A 19,658-nucleotide genomic window follows, 5' to 3' on the forward strand; every position below is an offset into this window, starting at 1 on the left:
TTAAGGTTTTACTGTGGGGGTTTTTGGGCATATTTCTCTTCATATGAAATCCAGGATCACTAAAGCTATACAGACAGTAACTGGGTTAATAGTCTCTTAACTAAGAAGATGGATTATATAAAGAACTGGGCATCAGGATTGGAGGAAAACTTATTAACAACCTTCAATATGCTTATGACACACCTTGCTTGCGGAAAGTGAGGACTTGAAGCACTTGCTAGTGAAGTTCAAGGACTGCAGTTTTCAGTATGGATTGCAACTCAATGTAAAGAAGATCAAAATCCTCACAACTGGTCGGTAAGAAAAGATTGAAGTTGTCATGGATTTTGTCATGTTTAGATGCATAATAAATGCTCACGGAAGCAGCAGTCAACAGATCAAATGCCACCTTGCAGTGGGTAAATTTGCTGCACAAGACCTCTTTAAAGTGTTGAAAAGCAAGGGAAGGACTCTAAGGACTATGGTGAACCTGACCCAAGTCATGGTACTGTGGATGTGAAAGGTGGACACTGAATAAGAAAGACTGAAGATGAACCGATGCATTTAAACTCTGGAATTGGCAAGGAATATTGAAAGTACCATGAACTGCCCCCCACTGGGAAAAAAAATCTGTTTAGAAGAAGTACAGCCAGAATGCCCCTTAGAGGCAAGGATGGTGAGACTTTGCCCCACACACTTTGGACACGGGCCAAAAGAGACTCGTCCCTGGAGAAGGACATCATGCTTGGTAACGTAGGAAGGTAACGAAAAAGAGGAAGACCTTTGGCAAGATGGATTGAAACAGTGGCTGCATTAATGGACTCAAACGTAAGCACTATTGTGAGGATGGCACAGGACCAGGCAATGTTTTGCTCTTTTGTACATAAGGTCACTGTGAGTCAGAAGAGACTCGGCGGCACCTACTAACAGGGTTATGGTAGAAGAGGCCGGAAGGAAATGAGGAACTAATAATAATGAGTACAAGTAGAAGAAAGTGATCTAAAATTGATTGTGGGATGATTACACAACTTTTAAAAATGTTTAAACCATGAATTTACATACTATGTGAATTATATGATAATAAAACTTTTGCTGGGGTCTTAAAGGCTTGAAGGTAAACAAGCAGCCAACTAGCTCAGAAACAACAAAGCCCACATGGAAGAAGCACACCAGCCTGTGCGATCACGAGGTGCCAAAGGGTTCAGGTATCAGGCATCATCAGAACAAAAAATCTTAGTGAATGGGGGAGTGCAGAGTGGAGACACATAGTCCATCGGTAAGCAATTGGACATCCCCTTACAGAAGGGCGGCAGGGAGGAGACAAGCCAGTCAGGGTGCAATGTACTAACGATGAAGCATACAACTTTCCTCTACTTCCTAAATGTTTCCCCCATGCCCCACTATCATGATCCCAATTCTACCTTACAAATCTGGCTAGACCAGAGGATGTACACTGGTACAGATAGGAACTGGAAACACAGGGAATCCAGGGCGGATGAACCCTTCAGGACCAGTGGTGAGAGTGGCAATACCCGGAGGGTGGGGAGGAAAGGGTGAACGGATTACAAGGATCTACATATAACCTTCTCCCTGGGGGATGGACAACAGAAAAGTGGGTGAAGGGAGACATTGGACAGGGCAAGATATGACAAAACAATAATTTATAAATCATCTAGGGTTCATGAGGGAGGGGGCAGCAGGGAGAGAAGGGAAAAATGAGGAGCTGATGCCAGGGGTTTAAGTGGAGAGCAAATGTTTTTAGAATGATGAGAGCAATTAATGTACAAATGTGCTTTACACAACTGATGTATGTATGTTTTGTGATAAGAGTTGTATGAGCCCCTAATAAAACGATTAAATAAATATATAAAAACAATTTTTTTAAATTACAAACCCCACAGAGCATGATTATACACTGACATGCTTGGGATCTCCATGAGTTGCACACGGAGTATCCACAAATTAGAATAAATTTGATGGCAACTGGAAAAAACAAATTTCCACAAACTGCATAGCAGACATTGTTGTCGACGCAACAGTCTACTTTTCTTTTTAGCGATGTGATCTCATACCTTGCATGCCTCATAATCCTTCCGGATATAGTGGAGATGGATCAGCCAGTTCTGCTTCTCCAAAATAGGGAACTCTGAAGCTGGAGCACAGGACAAAACAAGCAACACAGTCACTGTTAAGAGTTTCCCCAACACCACTGTCCTTGTGTCTAAACGAGTAATAAGCATCCTGCAGTCTCACTGTAAATGTTTTGTCCTGTTGTCAAGAATGTATCATGGAGCACCAAAAATGTATAAGTTGTTAAACTACGTGGCTCCTGGCCTGCTATTACACACTGAAGATATGCTTTACATGGAGTTTATGTGCCTTACAATTTCAGGTTCTCAAAATTGTAATTTCAGCTGAATTGGAAATAAAAACAAAACAAAATCCATCCAGTGTCCTTTATCTCTTCTTCCTCCCCTTCTCCTCTCTTTGATTACAGAAAATAAGGAGGTATTATATAGCACATTTTTAATATACAGGGGCTTCAAAAAGTTTGTGGAAAAATTGAATTAAAAAATCTTGGAGTTTTTCCACAAGCTTTTTCAAGCCCCTCCATGTATGTTTGAGATACTCACTGACTTTTAAACATGTTAAGGAGAGGCTAGCTAGAGCAGGGAGAAAAGAAAATGATATGTAATTCTTTTCTTGGTGTTCCAGAACCTTAGGAGAACCAACCAAAAGAATATTTGAAGACTTCTATGTCCCTAATATGACAGGAGGAAATAAAAACTCTAAGTGTTAATGCTGCCTGAACACAAATTTTAAGAAATAGTGCTGCTTACTCCTTCCCTAGAATTGATAGAATTGTAGGTTTTGGTAAAATTAGATTATGACAGAGAGTACGGATATGATTTGAGAAGTCATAAGGAAAAAGATATTACTCAGTGACTCGATATAGTTTCTAAAACATTCCGTCTTTTTCTCTTTTTTTACATTCAATCTTTATGGGAGCAGAGCATCTCATTTTCCTTCCTCAGAGCAATTGGTAGGTTTGAATCACTGACCTATGTGGTCAGCAATTCAATGCACAGCCCTCAGCACCCCCGGAGCTCCTTTCTGAATGTCCATCGTGCAACATCTTTCTTCTATTCTTCAGGGGCTTATCTGGGATTCTTCTCAGAATTTCCTTCCTTCCTTCCATCCCCCAACCTGCCATCAGTCATCAGATCTTAGCCAACGATGTCTGCACTACTTCCAGAATTAACTGTTCTGTCAATCACGTGTGTGGCAACGTGGGTTAAGTACACCTCATGAAGACTCGGGGTCAGCAAGCAGCAGAGTATTCCCAAACTCAGCCTCGATTATGGACTCTACACCATGTCACTACCCGCTAAAGCACCAGGGGAGGAGGCAGTGAACCCTTGTTAGTCTACAATATGGCTAAGCATCTTTGTTTTGACATGTATAAAGCACAATGTTCAACGCTTGGTTGTTATTAAAATTTCACACAAAAAATGAGTTACATTTTCTGCTTCCTTAATGAAGGATTAAAAAGAGAGAGAAAGAGTAATCTTTACAAAAGCTCATGAAATAAAACCCTAGGGTGAGAAGAAGGGAATGTAGCCCAAATTGAAGTGCTAAAGGTCATTACACTCTTAGAGGTGGAGACAGTGTCTGAAAGCTAAAAATAAAACAAAGCTTCATCCAAGACTTAGGAAGCCATTCAGGACCTTAATAGTGGTTCCAGTGCAGCCATGTGATCTTGGGAAACAGTGTAAAACAGAAATTCATTCATTGAAAGCATATCTACTGACTGCCTACCACGTGTCTGGCACTGTTCGAAGCACTGATAGATACAGCAGTATGGAAACTGATTGCCTACTCCCATGAAATTTACAGTGAGTCTGCATGGAAAAGGTGGAGCAGGGGGTGCTGGCAAAAGGGACAGACAAGTAGCAGAATAATACGTTACGTCTGTATACTTATGAGTGATATTTTTCTTTGGAAAAAAATAAAGCAGGGAAGAGGGACGGGGGGTGATGGTGGTAGATGTCAGTTTTTAAAGGAAGTAAGGGAATAAATACCTATCCTCACAGTGTGAGGAATGAATGACTTTGTAAGAGGTTCAAACAGGGGTTAATCTCTAAATTCTCTAGAAAGTGGCAACAAGAAAAAGATGAATAACCAACTTAAAAATGGGGACAACATGAACAGACAGTTTACCAAAGAAGTTATTTAGGTGTCCCACAAACATATGAAAAATGCTCATCAACCAAGAGATGCAAATCAAAAGGAGATATTTCCTCACCCCAACACTGACAGCAAATTTAAACAAAGAACAGGAAATAGCAAACACTGGAGAAGGTGTGGAGAGACTGGGATCTCCTACATTGCAGGCGGGACTGTAAAACAGACAACCCCTGTGGTAAGTGTTATAAACACGTCACTTCCTTAAACAACTGGAACTAGAGATATCACACAACCCAGGATATTTAGACTTGGTACATGCCCTGAAGCAAGAAAAAACACAGCATGGATAGATAATATGCACACCAACATCTATCATACCAGTGGGTATATATTCACAGTAGCAAGAAGATTGGAAACAGCCCAAGGGTGGAAGAATGGCTAAACAAACCTGGGTACAGACACACAATGGAATACTATGCGGGGCTAAAGAACAATGATGAAATTAACTGTTCCAGCCCTGATGTGGATGGACTTGAAGAACAGTATGCAGAGTGAAATTAGTCAATCACAAAAGGACAAACACCTCATGAGACCATTGTTTAGAAGAAAAAACCTCAGAAAAAGCTTGCGCACCCAGAGACAGGAGTGGGAGAGCACAAGAAGGCCGGAGAAGGAAGAGGCAGAGGGTAGACAGACGTTAACTTGAGGGAGGGAAAAGACTATCTGACAAGGGGGAAAGGGCAAAAACAAATGACAGAAGCAAGGCACAGCAAGCCATTGGAACGTCTGAGAGACTGGAATAGAAAACGCTGATGTAGCCTGTAAACCCTCTCTTAACTCCCAAGAAAACATTTAAAAAAGAAAAAAGTGAGAGGTTCAGAGAGTGGCTGTACATATTAAGCCCATATTAACCTTCCTACTGTAATGTTATTATCATCATCAGTATGATTTTGAAATTCTGGATACAGTAGAAACCTCTTGGTTTTATGAATTCTGCATGTATAGAGTTTTACCTGTGGATCTATAAGTTGAATTTCTTATTTTCCAAAGCATCGCTTACTCCAATCCACTTGCCAACAAGGGTACTATTGGTCCTTACATGCTTTTGCAGGCTTTATGAGAAGTACCTATTACAAAGCTCCTCCCCCAACAGGGCTTCAAAAAGTTCGTGGAAAGTAGAATTAAATGATCATGGAATTTGTTCACGAACTTTCTGAAGCCCTTGCATACATGAAGCAGAGCAGAAAGTCAAGGTGACTGGAGGTCTAGCGCCACACTTGAGGGGCCTGTATTACCACAGAGGTCAGTCAGGTGGCCCGCTGAGATGAGGCCAAGGTTAAACCTTCAGCAGACTGAAAAAGACCTCCTTCTTTTCTCCAGCAGGCACACGGCCCCTCCCACCATCACCAAGGCAATGGGGCGGAAGGCTAGCGACCTGGCAACAACCTTCCTTTTGCCCCATCTCTTCTCTCAAAATTCTACGCCTCTGTGACATCCCTTCACCTGCTTTTCTCTTCCCAGGAGAGACGAGACTTGGATTCCTACACAAGGCTATATAGCTGGATAAACGTGAGCCTGTGAGGACTCTGCTTCTGCGGCGCTACACCCCTGCGAGATGACCCTACTTCAAGTCTCCACAGTGAGGTTGGACTGATGTTAGAAAACAGCCCTTCCTTGCTCTGTGAAGGATAAGCAGAAAAAACTTTTAAATCATTCTATTGGGGGCTCATACAATTCATCACAATCCATACATATATCAATTGTATCAAGCACATTTGTACATATGTTGCCATCATCATTTTCAAGGATAGCAGAAATTTATTGTGATCTGACACCAGCTGAAAACAGTTCTAAAATGATTAAGAACAAGATAAGCCATCTTTGCCAAAAGATCTAGCAGGCACGCAGCAGAAGCACGCACACATGCACGCACACACGTTGATGAAGAATTCTGATCTCGAGACAACCCCGATATTCTATGAGATCTAGGCAAGATAATTAACTTTTTTGAGCCTTCGTTCTTCACTCCACCCCTACAATTTTTACTGGAAAAATGATGAAAATTTTCAAAGTGAACAACCGATAAATGTCAATTTCTTCAAGCCAGGTTGGAATTATAAATGTACTTCATTACAATAATACGTACTTGGGATGTCAATAGTTTAAGAAATGTTTAAAAGAATGTAAATGTACCTATATACTAGTGTATAAGCAGAGTTTTCCAGCACATTTTTTGATTCGTTTTTTTAGTTTTGTTTTTTATAATCATTTAATTAGGGGCTCATCCAACTCTTATCACAACCCATACATACATCAATCGTGTAAAGCACATTTGGACATTCGTTGCCCTCATCATTCTCAAAACATTTGCTCTCCACTTAAGCCCCTGGCATCAGCTCATTTTTCCCCTCCCTCTCTGCTCTCCCCTCCCTTATGAACCCTTGATAACTTATAAATTGTTATTTTGTCATATCTGATGTCTCCCTTCACCCACTTTTCTGTTATCCGTCCCCCAGGGAGGAGGTCACATGTAGATCCTTGTAATCCCCTTTCCTACCCACCCTCCCTCTAGCCTCCCAGAATTGCCACTCACACCACTGATCTTGATGGGATCGTCCGCCCTGGATTCCAGTTCCTATCTGTACCAGTGTACATCCTCTGGTCTAGGTGGATTTGTAAGGTAGAATTGGGATGATAGTGGGAGGGTGGGGGAAAGAAAGCATTTAAGAACTAGAGGAAAGTTGTAATTTTCATCATTGCTACATCACACCCTGACTGGCTCGTCTTCTCCCCGAGACCCTTCTGTAAGGGGATGTTCAGTCGCCTACAAATGGGCTTTGGGTCTCCACTCTGCACTGCCCCCCTCATTCACAATGATGTGATTTTTTGTTCTGATGATGCCTGATACCTGATCTCTTCGACACCTCGTGTTCACACAGGCTGGTGTGCTTCTTCCACGTGGGCTTTGTTGCTTCTGAGCTAGATGGCCGCTTGTTTACCTTCAAGCCTTTAAGACCCTAGATGCTTTATCTTTTGATAGCCGGGCACCATCAGCTTTCTTCACCACATTTGCTTATGCACCCACTTTGTCTTCAGCAATTATGTCGGGAAGGTGAGCATCACAGAATGCCAATTTAATAGAAGAAAGTATTCTTCTACTGAGGGAATACTTGAGTGGAGGCCCAATGTCCATTTGCTACCTTAATACTAAACCTATAAAAATATGCACAGATCTATTTCCCCATCCTCATATATAAATATGTGTACATGCCTTCTTTAGACCTCTATAAATGCCCTTTGCCCTAGCTCTTTCCTCTATTTCCTTTGACTTTCCTCTTGTCCCACTATCATGCTCAGTCTTCATTTGGGTTTCAATAATTCCTCTCAGTTACTTTACCCTTGATCACACTCTACCAGGCCTCCTACACCCTCCTCACCACCGATTTGGATCACTGTTGTTCCCTTGTCCCTGGGTTTATTAACACTACTGCCTTTCCCCCTACCTCCCCCTCTCCCATGTCCCCCTGGAACTGTCAGTCAGTCCCATTGCTTTCTCCTCCATATTGTTTATCCAGCCTATATTATTTAGACAGACCTGCGGAGATAATAACAGGCACAAAAACAAGACAGAGCAAAACCGAGCAACAACAAAACAACAACAAACCCATGACAAACAAAACAAAACACAACAAGAAAGAAAAACTTGTCATTAGTTTAAGGACTGTTTGTTGGCCCTTATGTGTTTTTGAGTCCAGTCTGTTGGGGAGCCAAGTCTTGGCCCCAAAGGTCACCTTCAGCATTCCCTGGGGACCTTGTCACTCCGTTCCCTTGCTGTTTTGTTGCACCCCCTTAATGTTTTGCCTTGGTGTGGCTGTATCACATCGGGCACAATTCCCATACTGTGTCTCTGGTGTTGTCCCCTGTAGGGCTATGTGAGGAATGTCATGTCTCAGTGGGGCTGGCCATGTGGTCCTCTCTGTGGACTGGCTGCTCTGAGCAGGAACATTGTCCTCAAGGTCTGGTGGGCCAGAATGTCAGCACATTTTTAATGCAGTTTTTGTGGCACAATAAGGTGCCTCGCTGATATTCACGTTGGCTTATACTCGAGTATATACGGTAGTAAGACATTTTCTATTTTGAGTGCTGTACCAGTCAGGCCTAGCTAGAAACAGAGAAGTCTCATGAAGGTTTAAAATGGAGGAACTTTATGTAGTGAGCAAGTGGTGAAAGAAATGAGATATTACAGGAAACAGTGCGGTAAACCAGAGGTCAGCATGAGCATAGGCCATTACCTGCTCTAGGCTGGAAGGACAAATGGAGACCTGCTATACCAGTGGTCCTCAACCTGTGGGTCGTGACCCCTTTGGGGGTCAAATGACCTTTTCACAGGGTTCACCCTATTCATAACAGTAGCAAAATTACAGTTATGAAGTAACAACAAAAATAATTTTATGGTTGGGGGGGTCACCACTGTGCTATACCTGGAGGGGGCGGAAAACAAGGCAGCCTAACCACTGGGAGCAGGAGGAACAGAAGAGATGTGGTCAGAGATAGCCACCCAGACCCTGGACTCTCCCCAGCACAAAGAGGAAAGGGAAATTCCCTGGCTGCTCCTTCCTCTGGCTCTTTCATCTCCTGCCAGTTCCTCCCACTCACCAACCCAAGCAGCAAGTGCTGATATGAGCCTGAGAAGGGAAGGGGCCTGGGAGAATCAGCTCCTCACAAGACAAAGCAGAGAAGGGGAGCATGTACAATCGGCAAATCCCATTAGATGGACAGAAAACATCTACTCTGTTCACGGGCATGGATGATCATGAAAGAAGAGACAAGATTAAAATGACCTTGGGAAACATGCTACTGGCTGGCTTTTCTTTTCTTTTTTCTTTTTCCCAATTGCTGTTATCCAGTTTACTTTCATCTCAGGAGATTTTTGGGTGAGATGAAGAAATAAAAGACAGTCACATAAGAGATCAGTTAACTATGGTTGTACTACATGTCCTAGATTATTTTAAATTACTTTACTTCCTCAAACTAAAAATTAATAATTAAGTATATCTGATCCTTTTATGTGCTGTATGGCTCAGTGGGCTAAGCATCGGGCTGCTAACCAAAAGGTCGGCAGTTGGAACTCACCAGCCACTCCATGGGAGAAAGTTGAGCATCCACTCATATAAAGGTTTATAGACTTCTTGGAAACCCTACAGCCTCCATTTTCCCCTATAATTTTCACTGTGAACCAAAAAAAAATACATTTTGTGTGTGTGGTGTGTGTGTATGGCACTCTTATATCTGCTTCTGTGTGTATATACTTTTATTTTACAAGAGGTTAATATACTAAAGATATTTATAAAATTGTCTGGTAGAATTGATTGAACTTAAATATATCCTTTCCTATGATCCAGCCACCCTGCTCCTAGGTACACATGCTTAAGAAAAATAAGTATTTGACTCTTTGTGGTGACATTATTCATAATATCCAAAATGAAAACAATCAGAAGTTTCCATCAAGAGTAAACTGAATACCGTAAAACTAACTTAAAATACAAAAAAGAAAACAAGTGAATTGAATAAAATTTTACATAGCTGTATGGTGGAATGCCACAGACTGAACAATTATGGTGAGAGAATGCAACCCTGACACACATCTTTCCTCACTTTTAACCACGCAGTAGTCCCTTTTCTGTTCCTATAACTGCCTCTTGACCCCAACCAAAGTGCCCCACGAGCACAGTGAAGTGCTCTGGAATTTCATTCTTCTCGGGGTAGCCATAGTTTGTTACGCTCCACACAGTCGAATGCCTTTGCATGATCATGAAAACACAAGTAAACTTCTTTCTGGTAATCTCTGCTTTCAGCAACGACAGCCCTTCTTCCACATCCTCTTCTGAATCTGACCTGAACCTTTGGCAACTCCCTGTCAATTTACTGATACATCCACTGTTGAATGACCTTCAGCAAAATTTTACTTGCATGATTATTAATGGTATTGTTTTGTTTTTTATGAACTTTCTGTTGGATCACCTTTCTTAGGAATGGGTAAAGAAAAAACACAGAGGGATAAAATAAGATGCATATTACTTTATATTTAAACTAAAATGTTGACAATGAGTATCTTTTATTAGTCAAAAACCCAATGCTAAAAACAAGTCGATTTTAACTCATGGCATTCCTATAGAGCAGTGGTTCTCAACCTTCCTAATGTCGTGACCCTTTTAATACAGTTCCTCATGTTGTGGTGACCCCAAGCATAAAATTATTATTGTTGCTACTTCATAACTGTCATTTTGCTGTTCTTATGCATCGGGTGACCCACAGGGTGAGACTGCTGCCATAGAGGTTTTCTGAGACAGTAAGTCTTTACAGGGCAGATCAGTCTTCATGCTCTAGTGGGGCAGCTGGTGGGTCTGAATTCTGCCAACCTTGTAGTGAGCAGCCAGTGTTTCCCCAACAGTACTGCCCAGGCTACTTACCATATATACCCATGGATAAGCCGAGTTTTTCAACACATTTTTAATGCAGTTTCTGTGGTAAAATTAGGTACCTCGGCTGACATACAGGCCGTCTTATACTCAAGTATATACAGTATTCTAATCAGCAGTGTCTCACTCCTGACTGCACATCTGAATCTTAGGTGGGTCCTCTTACAAAAGACAAATGTTGGGCCTATCAATTTAATTAGTGGAGGTGATGTAAAAGTGCCCCTACCCACATCCCAGCCCCAAATCAATGACATTCACTACCACGGTAGAAATTGTGACATTAGGTAACTTCATCAAAGATGCAGTAAAAATTCCTTCATGTGGATAGTGTTAAAATATATACCTATACATTTATGAATGAAGAAGGGTTCATGAGGTGGGAGGGAGTGGGAAAAAGAGCAGCAGATATTAAGAGCTCAAGTAGAAGGCAAATGTTTTGAGAATGATGGCAACATTTGTACATGTTCTTGACACAATGGATGTATATATGGATTGCGATAAGAATTGTACAAGCCCCCAATTAAATAATTAAAATGTTAAAAAAAGAAAATTCTATTATATATATATATATATATGCACCTACATTACCTTTAACTCTTTAAATTTGTGCCCAAAACTTAGGTGAAAAAAAGTCAGTAGCATGCACCTATAAAATCACTACCAAGAACTAAACATGCATGTACATATACACACACACATATATATATATATATATAAAATGGTGCTAATTGCAAAGGGTTTGAATCCATTCAGACTGCTAACCACAAGGTCAGCAATTTGAAGCCACCAGCTGCTCCACAGGGGAAAAATGAGGTTTCCTACTCCTGTAAAGATGGACAGTCTCAGAAATCCACAGGGGCTGTTCCACTCTGTCCTACAGGGTTACCCTGGGTTGGAATCCCCTCGACGGCAGTAAGTTTTGAATGAGAAACTCCATAGGAGACAAAGCTAACAAGCTGCTCCTAGAGAAACTAAACGAAATCCTTTGGGGGAAGTTCTACCCTGTCCCTGGGGGTCTTTAAACAGTTGAAATGAACTTGACAGTAGCTAACAACAACAACATATAAATGGATACATCTCATTGCCACGAACAACAATTCACTGCTCGCTCTGGCTTTCTGAAGCTGAAACTCTTTTAAGGGAGCAGACAGCCTCATCTTTCTCTCTAGGAGCTGCTGGTGGTTTCAAAGTGCTGACCTTGTGGTTAGCAGCTGAATGAGTAAATTCACTATGCCACCAGGGCTCCGTAATTCATAAATGAAATTGTCCTAAAGAGTACAGGAATTTCGACATACAGTACAGTATTTTCAGAATATCTATTATTAAAATATTCTCAATGTCCAAAATCTAAAATGAATCATGATAGTTTTTTTAATGCTTTTAATTTTAACAATATATAGCAGATACCAATAAATTTAGTACTGTTATATCACTCTAAAATGATTTCAGTGTTCCTTATTATGAGAATAATAATCTAATTTCTTATGCCTGAATATTTAGAATTTTCCATTCCTACTAATATGAATATTGAACATTTATGACCTTACTTGTTTTGTGACTATGAATTCCTGCAGGTCTAATTGCTGGTTTACAAGGTCAGCTGAGGGTTTACTGTTTACTTTAGAATATAACATTTAAAAAATAATCATGCTAAATGTACTCTAACAAAAATATATCAATCAAAATATAGGCAGCTATATTGCCACTGTTTATTAGCACTTAGGTTTTTAAAGCTCTAATGTTTATAAGATATAAATTAGTGAGCCCAAGAGAAATCTGTATAAATACACACATACAATGAAGCTGCTATACAGACCTTTTTTCAGCCGAGATTTTTGAGATTCAACAGATCCAGGAAACTGAGTTCTCTGAAATGACAGAAGTCTGTGTTAAAGCACTGTAGACCTTGCTAATTTAACAGCAGTATTGAAGTATCTAGACTATCTAGCTCATGAAAGATGCAATTAAGCTATTAACTGTACAGAGGTGCACAGCACTACTGTGAAGATGACTTAAAAACCAAATGTCCAAGTAGAACTCTTGCTAACCAAGGCATTACTAATGTAGACTATGATGTGAAAAAGAATGTGGCATCAGGACTACAGGGAGACTTGCTCACCGCTTGAGTTACGCAGATGACACAAGTCAATTTGTTCAAAGCAATGAAGACCCGAAGTGCTTAATGATGACAAAAACAGACTACACACTTCAGTATGGATTACATGTCAACATTCAGAAAACGAAAATCCTCCCAATGGGGCCAATAAGAAACATCATGATCAACAGAGGAAAGCTTCAAGTTGTCGAGAATTTCCCTTAAACAAGATCCACAATCAGTATTCATGGAAGCAGCAAGCAAGAAATCAAATGATGTTGTTTATTTCACTGGACAAATCTGCTGTCCAAATGGGAAAAGCTAAAATGTCTATTTTAAGACAAAGGTGTGCCCAACCCAAGCTATGGTATTTTCAAATACCTTCTATGCATGTGAAAGCTGGACAATGAATACTGAATACACCCATGGCCTGCCAGAACCAACCTAATCTGCTTTGAAAGAAAGTACAGCTAGAAAGCTCCTTAGAATCAAGGATGGCGAGACTTCCTCTCACATATTGGAGGGACCGGGCCCTGGGAAAGGACATCATGTGTGGCAAAATAGGAAAGTCAGTAACAAAGAGGAAGACTGAGATGGACTGAGACAGTGACACAAATATGGGCTCAAACACAGCAACAATTTTGAGAATGGCCCAGGCCTTGGCAGTGTTTCATTCTGTTATACACAGGATCACTGTGGGTTATGACCAATCCTAAATCTTCAAATGGATTTGGTCAATCACTCAATATACCTTTAGCCATGGAACTATGCAAATAAAGTATTTGTGACTCACTAAGGAGATTGAAAGGTCCATGGAACATGTGATGAATGAGGCCATTAAATCAACTTAACTGGGCCATGAATGTCATGGTTTGGCAGTTATGTAGTGATCCATTTTGTGCATGTCTCCATGCCTATCCCATTTGGAAATAAGTTATGGTTTCATGTGGGAGTGAACCCATTTGGTTAGGAATCTCATTTGGGAGTGAGTTGTGCATTATGTAAATGACAGCATTACGGTGGTATGTATCTGGAGACACCCCCTTACCAGATATCACGGCTCACCAAGTTACCACCCTTCACACCCTTGCAGAGTCTTGCAAGGAGGACTGCCTTGGGGATATGGTCTGTATCTAGTATAGGTAAATGAAAAGCTCAGGCAAAGTTCTCGTTGGGTCTTCCGTTTAGGACCTCACCATCTGACTTCCAGTTCTTAGAACTTGAGCCATTTCCAGACCTGATGATTTGGGTTGATTAACAAACACATCATGAGACAAGAAAAGTCTCCAGCCTGAGACCTGACCCATGGGGTTAGAGCTTGTCAGTCTCCACAACTATGTGATCCATTTCTTGACAGTTTACAAGTTCTACAGGTTGTACCAAATTGGGACCCTAAAGACAGGAGGGAGAGAAGTGGATGTTAAAGATGACAGAGTGAGGTAAACAAGCAGCCATACTAACTCAGAAGCAACAAAGCCCACATGGAAGCACACCAGCCAGTGTGACCACAAGGTGCTGAAGGCATCAGTTATCAGGCATCAAAGAACAAAAAATCATATCATTCTCACCTTCCCGATAAGATCACTGAAGACAAATGGATGCATAAGTAAATTTGGTGAAGAAAGCAGATGGTGCCCGACTATCAAAAGATATAGCATCTGGGGTCTTAAAGGCTTGAAGGTAAACGAGATGCCATCTAGCTCAGAAGCAACCAAGCCCAGATGGAAGAAGCACACCGCCTGTGTGATCACAAGGTGTTGAAGGGATCAGGTATCAAGCATCAAAGAACAAAAAATCAAATCATTGTGAGTGAAGGGGGGTACAGATTGGGGACCCAAGACCCATCTGTAGGCTACTGGACATTCCCTTACAGAAGGGTCGCAGAGAGGGGAGAAGACGAGCCAGTCAGGGTGCAGTGTAGCAATGATGAAACATAACTTTCCTCTAGTTCCTAAATGCTTCCTCCCCCTCCACTATCATGATCCCAATTCTACCTTACAAATCTGGCTAGACCAGAGGATGTACACTGATACAGATAGGAACTGGAAACACAGGGAATCTAGGACAGATGATCCCTTCAGGACCAGTGATGAGAGTGGCGATACAGGGAGGGTGGAAAGAAGGTAGAGTAGAAAAGGGTGAACCGATCACAAGGATCCACATATAACCTCCCTGGGGGACAGACAACAGAAAAGTAGGTAAAGGGAGAAGTCGGACAGTGTACGACATAACAAAATAATAACAATTTATAAATTATCAAGGGTTCGTGAGGGAGGGGGAGTGGGGAGGCAGGGGGAAAATGAGGAGCTGATACCAAGGGCTCAATTAGAAAGCAAATGTTTTGAGAATGATGATGGCAACAAATGTACAAATGTGCTTGACACAATGAACGTTTGTATGGATTGTGATAAGAGTTATACGAGCCCCCAATAAAATGATTTTTTTAAAAGATGACAGAGTGGTCCAACGGTTCAGAAAAGTTGGACATTTGGGGCAGCTTTTATCGTCTAAGACCCATCTCCGTGCTGTCCCTTCTAAAAATAAAAAATTATTCATGCAGTATCCTATGTAAGCAAAAGCAATGGCTGAAAAACTTCCAGAAGTAATGAGAAATACCAATCCTTAAATTCTATTAAAAAAAAAAACAACACAGCTATCAAGTTGTTCCCCTTCAAAGTGACCCTTGTAGAGTTTCGGAAGCTCTACATCTTTATACTATTCCAAGCGTATTACTAACTAAACAATCATGTTTAATTGGTGAAGCTGAACAGAAAAACTAGCCTAGATGCTTTATTTATTTTAATTTTATAAATTAACTCAACCATATATTCTCGAGTATAAGCCAACCCGAATATCAGCCAAGGCACCTAATTTTACCACAAAAACTGCATTAAAAATGTGCTGAAGCGGGGAAGGGGGGGGGGGGGAAGAGGACCTGATGCAAAGGGCTTAAGTGAGAGCAGATGCTTTGAGAATGATTGGGGCAGGGAATGTGCGGATGTGCTTTATACAATTGATGTATGTATATGTATGGATTGTGGTAAGAGTTGTATGAGCCCCTAATAAAATGTTTAAAAAAAGAAAAAAAATGTGCTGAAAAACTCGCTTACACACGAGTATATACCGTAAATGGTCCTTTAAACTCTGTTGAAGCACTAAAAGAAGTCTAACAGAATATGTAAGTTCCAAGCAAGGGGTGGGCTGAAGAGGGGTGTGGGGCAAGGCACAAAAAACAGTTCTAAGTACTTTCATCCTCAAAAGAACCCTGTGAAGCTGATGTTATCATTGCTTCCATTTGACAAATGAAGAAATTGAAGCCTGAGAAATTAATTTTCCCCAGCTCAATCAACTGATAAGTAGTCATCCTGGCACTTGGATCCTGGCAACCTCACTCTGTGTTTTACCTACTATGTACCTCCCCTCTCCAGCGGGCCCTCTAGACCTAGTGCTCTTCCTAACCAAAAATATCTGATTGTGCCATTCTTCCCGTACAATTCTTGCCTGTCTTCCCTCTGCCTAAAAATATTTTCACACGCTAGACCCACAAAACACTGTTCCCTGTCGTGTTTTGCCCAAATTACTGGAGAAAAGGTACTGAATTGTATCAAATCAAATCTTAGGAAGGAAAAATGTTAACCTTTTGATACTTGAACCTGTTCTTTAAATCTGTGTTTTTTTTTTCAACATACACTTACCATAGGACCCAGCAACTCCACCCCTGGGTATTCTACAAGTGAAATGAACACTTGTTCCCTGACAGACCAGCGCAACATTGTGTATCTATATATAGGAACACTATTTAGTAGCTAACACTTGCTAATGTTGTTACATTGAGTATGTAACAACATACTCAATGCCATGGAACACTGCTGACTCATAGCAACCCCTTGTGGGTGTCCAAGACTGTAACTGTTACGGGAGTAGAAAGCCTAGTCCTTGCTGAGCTGCTGCTGGTGGCTTCCAACTGCCGACTGTATCGATCTTCACCACCAGGGTTCCTACTGTAACAACATAGATGAACTTCAGAAACATGCTAAGGGAAATGCAGCTATGAATTTAAGGCATCTTGTATGATTTCAATATACAAAATTTCTAGAAAAGAAGAGCCTAAAGGAGTGCCTGGGAGGCAGAACTGGTTAACCAAAAGGTTAATGGGTTTCTGTCCAATCATTTCAAAGTGCAGGCAAATTTAAAGAATATTAAAGGGCAAGTAGGCGTTGTCTAAATCCAGTGTTCTTAACCCAGGGGGCTTACTGTAGCCCCCAAAAAAAATAATTAAAGAGGGGAAGCATTAGCCAAAACTAAACTGTCAAACACTCAGCCAGAAGCTGCTATTGCTATTATCCCCTATGTCTTCCAGATGGAGCCCTGATGGGATAATAGTTGTGCCTTGGGCTGCTAACTGCAGTCAGCAGTTTGAAATCACCTGGGCTTTCTACTTCTGTAAACAGTTACTATCTGAGAAACTCACAGTAGATCCATACTGTCCTATAGGGCCACTAAGAGTCAGCATTAACTCGATGGCAATGAGTTTGGTATTTGGAGTTATATCTTCCGACAAGGTCAGCAATTCAAAACTACCAGCTTCTTCAAGAGAAAGATGAGGCTTTCTACTGCTACAAAGAGTTACAGCCTATCACTTCCCCGCCTTTTGGTTAAGACCAAGTGTAGTACCTGCTCTTATCAGTTTAATAACTGATATGTCATATGTTCTATATCCGAGGACAATATATTAAATGGATTTTTGGAGCAGGGAGATGGAAAAGGAGCTTGCTCCGTCCACTCCACGCATCGACCTGATATTGTAGTACTTCCAGGAATGGTGCACCCCCTTCAGGGGATAATTCATTTGATTTCTAAAGTCAGATTTTGTGATACTTTATTTGCAGTTCTTATTTGCGATGTGCTTTGTCAGTTGTTGGTTTGTGTCTCATTAGTGTTGTCAGTCTTAAAAGGTTTTCCCCATGAGAGCAAGTACAATATGGTTCCCATATATTTATGTTAATGCTTTTATGCAAATATGTTGTTTTCCAATCGCTCTCCTGGCATGCATTAAAATCCTTCCCCTCCCTCCCCCAAAAAAGAGTTACAGCCTTGGAATCCAGCAAGGTAGTTCAAGTCTAACCTGCAGGATCATTATGAGCATGAATCAACTGGACAGTAGTGGGCTGGAGAGAGTGATGTTTTCCAGTGTTGGGCTACTAACTCAAAGTAAGTAGTTAAAACCAACCTCTCAAAAATAACAATTTATAAATTATCAAGGGTTCATAATGGAGGGGGAACGGGGAGAGAGGGTGAAAAATGAGGAACTGGTACCAAGGGCTCAAGTAGAAAGCAAATGTCTTGAGAATGATCCAGGAAAATAATGTACAAATGTGCTTGACACAATGGATGTAGTGTGGATTGTGATGAGTTGCATGAGCCCCCAATAAAATGATTTTTAAAATAAATAAATAACGATGAATACAAGAAAATGTTCTAAAATTGATTGTAGTGATGATGTGCACTTTTTAATATTATTGAACTACTGAATTGCATAATATGCCAATTAAATGCCAATAAAACTGTTAATTTAAAAAAAAACTGTGGGAGAAAGATGACTATCTGCCCCCAGTAACAATTTAGTCTGGGCTTGCCTAGTCCCTCTAAGTCAGAATCAACTGAGAATATGAGCACTAGGTTTGGTTTTTCACAATGTCTTCTAAGGAATTTCTCCAAGGGTACTACATCCCAAATAACCAAACCAGTCTAATAAACGGGCCGAATAGGTTTTGAGATCCAGTAGTAACACAAGGTAGTTAAGGTAGGAGTTGTATGAGCCCTAATAAATTTACTTTAAAAAATGATTTCACACGTGAAGCTCTTTACAAATCTGTCGCCCAGTTCGGGAAACACATCTCAAAAACTAGGCCATCTGAATTTAGCTACGGCGTTCTCTATCAGGAGTTCCATAGTTTAATCAACGCCAAACTCTGCCGCCGAATCGCCATCACGGTCCTTTCCTCCACCTGATCACGAGAAAGGAAACGCGGTTCCACTCAACCGGCAGGGGCCGGTGACGCTGTAGCTTGCCTGGTTTTGTCTAAACCCCTAATTCGAGGAACTCACGGGAACTGTCTCTGTGGAGCCGCGTCCACCGCAGACCTCGTGAGACCGAGCAGAAGGGCGAGGAAAGGGCCATTACTGACGCCAGGCTGTGCCGCTCGGCGAAGCCGATCCGGGCTGTCCGAGCCTAGGGGACCCGGGAGCGGGAGCCGACCGCGGCGCCCCGCGGGCTCTCCCCCGGAGCCGCCGCCTGGGTAAAACGGTGGAAACCAGTGCCCAGCGGCCGCCAGCGGGGCCAGGCCGCCATCCCTGCCCTGCCCTGCCCTGCCCAGCCCTGCCCAGCCCAGCCCAGCCCAGCCCAGCCCAGCCCAGGGGCTGCGGCGCCAAACACAACCTGGGACGCTTACCGTCGCGAGCGTCTCCTCAGCCATCTTGGCTCCGCCCATCGCGGCGCGACCGGAAGTCGGCGTTTCCCTGACAACAAGGCAAACGGAAGTCGTGAGACTAAGGCTGACGCGTCGAGGATTCGGCGAGAAAGGCAGGGTTGTAGGAGGTTTCCTGCGACGGCTGAGGAAACCTAGCTCGCAGTCCGCCCCTACAGCAGGCGTGAATCGGAAAGGAGTCAATGGGAGAATGCACGGCTAATGTTTCCCTTTCTCCAGGGTATTTGTTAAAGCCCACCCCGAAGGCGGGGCGCTGCAAGGGAAGCCGGGACCGCGCGGTGGGCGTGGCCAGATTCTCCCTCCCCGTGTCCGCCCCGCTCTGCTCCGGTTCCGGCTCCCCTCGGCAGGGGCTTCTCATCCACTCCGGGATTTCCGGCTCCCAGTCCCTAGCCCTCGAGGTGGGCGTGGCCAAACTCTCCCTCCCTATGT

At 42.1% G+C, this 19,658-nt stretch overlaps 1 protein-coding gene and 1 non-coding gene across 2 annotated transcripts in view; one reads left to right on the top strand and one right to left on the bottom strand.

Annotated features, from left to right (window-relative positions):
• Positions 1 to 19,449, bottom strand: part of BBS4 (Bardet-Biedl syndrome 4) — a 52,999-nt gene extending 33,550 nt beyond the window's left edge. The window contains exons 1-3 of the mRNA XM_075536042.1: positions 19,194 to 19,449; positions 12,463 to 12,514; positions 2,052 to 2,131 (exon numbers count right to left, since the gene is read on the bottom strand). Of these exons, the coding sequence (XP_075392157.1) occupies positions 2,052 to 2,131; positions 12,463 to 12,514; positions 19,194 to 19,232 (171 nt within the window). The 5' untranslated portion in view covers positions 19,233 to 19,449. The remainder of the gene's footprint in view (positions 1 to 2,051; positions 2,132 to 12,462; positions 12,515 to 19,193) is intronic.
• Positions 17,377 to 17,574, top strand: LOC142431282 (U2 spliceosomal RNA). The gene has a single exon (XR_012780811.1). It is a non-coding gene; the product is annotated as a U2 spliceosomal RNA (small nuclear RNA).
• Positions 19,450 to 19,658: the final 209 nt, after the last annotated feature.

Source organism: Tenrec ecaudatus, chromosome 17 (assembly GCF_050624435.1).
Source record: "Tenrec ecaudatus isolate mTenEca1 chromosome 17, mTenEca1.hap1, whole genome shotgun sequence".
Taxonomy (NCBI): Eukaryota; Metazoa; Chordata; class Mammalia; order Afrosoricida; family Tenrecidae; genus Tenrec; species Tenrec ecaudatus.